Source organism: Triturus cristatus, chromosome 1_1 (genome assembly GCF_964204655.1).
Source record: "Triturus cristatus chromosome 1_1, aTriCri1.1, whole genome shotgun sequence".
Lineage (NCBI taxonomy): Eukaryota > Metazoa > Chordata > Amphibia > Caudata > Salamandridae > Triturus > Triturus cristatus.
In genome coordinates, this window is record NC_140579.1 from 1,177,444,025 (window position 1) to 1,177,450,140 (window position 6,116).

General features: G+C 52.4%; 1 protein-coding gene across 1 annotated transcript; it reads right to left on the reverse strand.

Moving 5' to 3' along the window:
- Nucleotides 1-3,304: 3,304 nt before the first annotated feature.
- LOC146871813 (T-box transcription factor T-like) lies at nucleotides 3,305-4,826 on the reverse strand. The gene is made up of 2 exons (XM_085648477.1): nucleotides 4,566-4,826; nucleotides 3,305-3,424 (listed from the first exon to the last, which is right to left on the reverse strand). The coding sequence occupies exons 1-2, from the start codon at nucleotides 4,824-4,826 to the stop codon at nucleotides 3,305-3,307; spliced, it is 381 nt and encodes a 126-aa protein (XP_085504603.1).
- Between the last annotated feature and the right edge of the window lie 1,290 nt (nucleotides 4,827-6,116).

Below are 6,116 nucleotides of genomic sequence, written 5' to 3' on the forward strand. Positions count from 1 at the left end.
CCTTTTACCTCCAGTAACCCCAGGCAGTGGGATTGGTGAGAGCTAGACAAAGGCCATGCCCCCTTTCTCCACCACTCTGCAAACACGCCCCCTGGTGCGTTGTAAGTAGGGGGATTAAGTCCCCTTGAATCCTGAGGGTCCCTGCTGTCCAACTAGCCCACCAGGTACCTCCAGTAAGCGCCACTTAGCTGCGTTGCAGAGAGGTGTAAAAAGGGGCATGGCCTGGACCACCTCTCTGCAACGCAGCGCAGTGGCGCTTACTGAAAGCACCTGGTAGGCTAGTTGGCCCCCAGGGGCCCTCAGGATTGAAAGGGAATTAATTCCCCAACTTAAAACGCGCCACAGGGCATGTTTGCACACATGTCACCTCAGGCCCCGCCCCCTCCCTTCACCACTGTGCAAACGCGCCTCGTGGCGCGTTTTAAGTTGGGGGTTACAGTCCCTTTGAATCCTGAGGGTCCCTGGGGTCCAACTAGCCCACCAGGTACCTCCAGTAAGCGCCACAGAGCTGCGTTGCAGAGAGGTGTAAAAAGGGGCGTGGCCTCTGAACACCTCTCTGCAACCCAGCTCCCTGGCACATACTGGAGGTTCCTGGTGGGTTAGTTGGCCCCCAGGGACCCCCAGTATTCAAGGGGAGTTGTTCCCAATCTTACAACGTGCCATGAGATGCGTTTGCAGAGTGCTGCAGGGAGGGGGCGGGGCCTCCGGCGCGATGCCGGTCTTTTTTCAAATTAATTTTTTTAAGAAGGGGAGCTGTGTGGCCCCCCTTCCTTTCCTATTTTATTGGCCCTGGGGACCCCATCCCCCAGGGCCTGATCCCTATTTTTTTTTTTATTGTTTTAATTAAGGGGAGGGGGCCATGTGGCCCCCCTCCCGGGCCACTTCTGGCCCCAGGAACCCCATCCCCCGGGGCCTGGCCATTCATTGGGGACCGTGGGGGGAGCACCAATGCCACCACGGTCCCAGCCGGCTCCCCGCCTCCTGCGGGAGCCGGCATTGCTTTTCCTCATGGGGAGCTACTGACATGCAGCTCCCCATGTGGAAAAGCAATGTGGTTTGAATTTTGGAAGAGAGAGCAGGTTTACTGCTCTCTCTTCCAAAATCCAAACCAGAGTTTGCTATGACAGGGCGGGAGTCATAGTAAACTGCAGTGTCCCGGGGTGGGCACCCCGGGACACTGCAGGAACCGGCCCTGGGGGGTGCGGTCCCCAGGGTCATCACAGGCCCCAGGAGGGGGGGCCACGCGGCCCCCCTCCCATCACATGCACAGCCCCAGGGAGGTGGTGGTTCCCCGGGCTTCGTAACGGACCCCCAAATTAGCATTTTAGTGCCCCGGGGAGGTGGCGGACCCCAGGGTGTGTGGGGGGGGCTTGAACCCCCCCCCACACAGGTATATTTTATTTATAAAAAAGAAGCCCCGGAGGCTGGCGGTCCCTGGGTCTGCGGGGGGCAGTGTGCCCCCCGCAAATAATTAATGGAAGCACTGGTGGCGGTCCCCAGGGCTTGGGGGGGCCTTGGAGACCCCCCAAAATTAAAAAAACAAGCCCTGTGGTGGCGGTCCCCTGGGCTGCGGGGGGGCCGGGTGCCCCCGCAAATATTTTATCAGAGCTCCGGGGGGTGGCGGTCCCCGGGAATGCAGGGGTCCTCCTGTGCCTCCGCGATTATATTTAAACATGCCCCCGGAACTTGGCCCACCCGGGGGCTAAATAATAACGAAGCGCGGGAGCCTGCGCTTCGTTTTCATTTTATTTTCTCGGCCCGATTTGATCACCCAGCATGAATTCAGCTGATTTCTTTTTTAAATAAATGCTTTTTTGGGCCCTGGGGGGTCCTTGTGGGGCCCCCTGAGCAGGCCTAGGGGGTCAGGGTGTTTCTACCCTGCCCCTTTTCTTGTTTTTTGCGTTTATTTTACTGTTTTCTTGTGCCTCGGTAACCGCTGCCAACACTTCCTGGTTTGGAGTGTTGACAGCCAATTAGAATAAAGCTTGTGATCGGGAGGGTGCGCGGATCCACTGTGCCTCTAGATGTCGATATTTTTATTTTTTGATTTTCTCAGCAACTACTGAACAAATTTAAACCATTTAAAAAAAAAGGTCTCTTTCTGAACCAAGAGCTACCTTTTTGCCAAATTTGGTGTAATTCCGTTCAGCAGTTTCGGCTGTAACCGTGTCTAAATTTTCCTATGGGAAATTGATTTTCCGACCTCTATTTTTTTAATTTCTCAGGAACTACTGAACGGATTTACACCATTTAAACAAGCATTGGCATAGCCAATAGGTCTCGCTTTTGGGACCTTATAAGTATTTAGTTATGCAGCACAATATCCTTGGTGCAACAACATTAACTGTTGCATGGTTAAACACTTATAAGGTCCCAAAGGCGAGACCTATTGGCTATGCCAATGCTTGTTTTGTCATTGGATCCAGATATATAATACAATAAGTAACATTCCACCTACAACAAGCCAGAACTATTGGCTATTTCCAGTCCTTTAATTTGATTTAACAGCTTAATGCATTCTTGGAAAAGGTTGGAGTTGAACCAGTTGGAGTGAAGTACATGTTTAAATTAGTTTTTAAAGGAAAAGCCATTACAGGACGTTTGGGAGTCCCCGGGAGATGGTGTCTTCTGGTAACAAATATTTTACTAGTGACATCTGACTTTAGAAATAGTCCATGTAAGAAAATTACGGTATAGGTTATACAAGTGTTACAGATTGGCCTGCGCCGATAGAGTATCAATTACAGCATTTTGTATTGAAACGCTATAGCGTCTCAATAAATACATAACAAATACAAGTTACACTAATTTTTTCGTCCTTGATGGGATGAACGGTAGAGTGCTCTTCACAAAATAACGTAAAACACAAATAACCACAAGTGGTGTGCAGGAATCTGAGGTACTTTACCTGCGAGGATATACCCAACAGGTGCTCCAGCGATGCCATCACAACATACCATTGAACCTTTTGCTGGTGGCGGTTGGATGAGCATTGTCAGGCCCACTGTTCTGTGGGTCAGGAATTCTGACAAAAAACCCATTGCAAAGGCAACAAACCTGAAGCCAACACTCGGAAAACCCATTAGATAAGAAAAATGGCCATACTCAGGCGACAAATCTGCCCTTCAAGGATTACGAATAGCCCCTAAATCTGTAATTGCCACACTTGCACATTGCTAACTGCAAAACAGAAAATTATGCATTCCGCATGTGGAAAAAAAGTGCAGAACTGTCTGACAACTGGGTCACTGCTGCCCCGCTGCGTTTGCGATGTATAAAGTTGTGTGCTTGGATGGGGTTACTGCTACCCCTTTGCAATCGACTGGGTCTCGGGGAAAGAATGGCTGGTGATCATCCTCTGCGGACCACCCACTCTCACTATATGGATCTGCGGCTCATACTTGTGCAGCAAGTTTAGCATGATCTGCAGGGAACCGAGAGAGAGCGGTTACTGACACTCGGTTACTATAGCTCAAAGGGTGCACAACCAACATGACACTACTTCCAGAAACTGAATGAATCTGGACAGTTTCTGGGGGCAAGAGTAGAAAGTGCACGTGGCTCTGGGAGGCCGGCTAAATGTTTGTAGTTTTACCGCCGTGCACTTTGCGTAGCATCTTTGCAGGACATTGGAGGGTGTTGGGTAGCTATGGGAGGAAGTGGAGGGCAACCATGTCAGAAGCAGTAAACGGTTTATGACGTCACTTCTGCTATCAGTGGTACTTTGGGAACTGGAGTCTAAGCTCATACAGTAGGAAAACAATTTTATCAAAATGTGCCTTTCATATGGTGTGCCCTTCAGATGCTAGCAGACTGTGGTTCTCACAATTCATGTAACTCCGTTCATAAGTTTGGCTATAAACAGAAACATGCCTGTGGAGTTGAAAGATGTTGGTCCTATATGTTGTCATAATGTAATTAAAGGTGACAGACAGAACGTAAATTAAGTTCCCTAGAAGCAGACTGGGGCAGGTCATTAGATATAGAAAGGCTGGGGTTAATACACTGGCTGATTAAAGCTGTGGATGAATAGGGTGGCATAACAGATTCGCTGGCTGCTTCACGTGCCATGTGATCTGTCATGGCTGACACCATACGTTATATCTTAGTCTCCATTCGTTCTGTATAGGAACTTGCATAATTCGCTCTCAGTTCACACACGTACGGCACAGGAGATTTATTCACATAGGGTTTGAGGGGGTGGTTAATTGGTGGCAATCAGCTAATGTAGGCATACTGTTGTGGGCGTGATGTTAGACGTTAAGGACAGAAGATATGCCCACATGATGTTTGGTGCAGTTAAGGGTCTGAAAATTAGACTAACTCTAGACAACCAGACTAGACCTCAAACCTAACTTGGGACCTTGGCCTCACCCAAACGAGCTGAGGTTTAGTTGCCTCACTCATTGAACAGTTTCACTTCCGGGAGAATGCAGGAACAGTTTCCGGACCCGGAAGTGGGGGCGGGAGTAGCACACAAATGCAGCTACAGACAGATACCCCACCACATGGAAGCTGCCCGTTTATGCCTACTACTACCTACCCCCATACACTGTCTCTCTTACCTGGCCACCCCCGTTCAGCTTGTTGGTGAGCTTGACCTTGCTGAAGGAAACTGGGTCCTTCATCCAGTGGGCTCCGAAGTTGGGCGAGTCCGGGTGATTGTAGACGCAGCTGGGCATCTGCGGCTTGGGCTTGCCCCCTGGCACCCACTCCCCATTCACGTACTTCCAGCGGTGGTTGTCGGCGGCCACGAAGTCCAGCAGGAAGGAGTACATGGCGTTGGGGTCCAGGCCCGACACGTTCAGCTTGAGCACTGGAAACATCCGTCAGCGGGAGGGGGGACAGCAAAGCACAGGGGTAACTGAGGTGCCAGGGGCCAATGGGAGATGGGGAGGACAGTTTGTGGACGAGGCTTCAGATATGAATAGTCACTGTCTGGGAGGAGGGGTCGGTGTGGTGTTGGGGGTAGAGGCGCTAGAAATACGTGATTCTGGTTTCTTTTGGGAGAGGGGGCAGCAAGAGGCTGCTGTGCCTGCCTTGGACGTATGCTCTGTTTAGGAAGGACCCTTCGGACGAGTGTGTGATGGACGGTAACTCAAGGGCCCTGCCACCGCACCTCTGGCCGGGTAGCAGGGAATGAGCGTCTTCCGAACAGGAAACACGGACAGGAGCCCGACGGGCAGAGGTACTTTTCCGAGTACTGTCTGCCCGACGACACCAAACTGGGATGGACTCTTTGTCCATATGTGCAGGTGGTAGGTGTTGTGCTGCGCGCTGTGGGGGCCTAACGCACTAATTGCGGGAGCGCGAATAACGGGAGACCACACACAAGGCTGGTGTCGGCGTGACTGCCCTAGAAAGGCACGCCCCTTTATTTATATACTTGCGCACGCCACCCTCGTGGCGTACGCACAACGCACGTAAGTTACGCGCTCTAGCGCTAACCGCTAGAGCGCTGACTGCAACATCCCTCTCCAACTTGGATGACGAAACACCGCCGTTGACATCAACAGTCACTCACTTACTTGGCACACGAAGTCTTTGAGGTGGCTGCTCGGTGGGGGGTTTCCCCTCAGTCCATACCTGGTGGTCGCCCGGGTGTTGGGGTCTGCGGGCGAGCATCATCAGCCTCGGGGACCCCGGGGCCTGGATGTTCTGGCCCGGGTGCTGACTCGGGCCTGACCTGGGGTAGCTGGGGTTCGGTTCCAGTTCCGGGGACCACCGCGTCTTCCTCGTCATCTCTTTCATGGTCACCGCGGCGTTCAGTTGCTTCGGGAATGCGCTTGAACCACGAGATGTTGCGCGTGGCCGACTCTGTTCCGCGCCGGGCCGTGACCATTGTCCCCTGCATCCGTTCCAATACCCAGCTCCCCGGCTCATACCGGGGTTTGAATTTCCCTCCGGGCCTTCGGTTTCTTATGAGAACATTGTCACCCGGCCTGACGGTGCTGTTCCGGCTGCCCCGTGACCGGCTCACTTACTGATTGCGGTGTGCCCTCCGCTGGGGAGTCTGTTCATCTTGGAAGGGTGGAGGGGTCCACCCTGGGGCCGTAGGGAGTCCGTCCTGGTGAGCCCCGTTGAGTATGATGGCCCACGGTGCTTGCTTGGTGGCG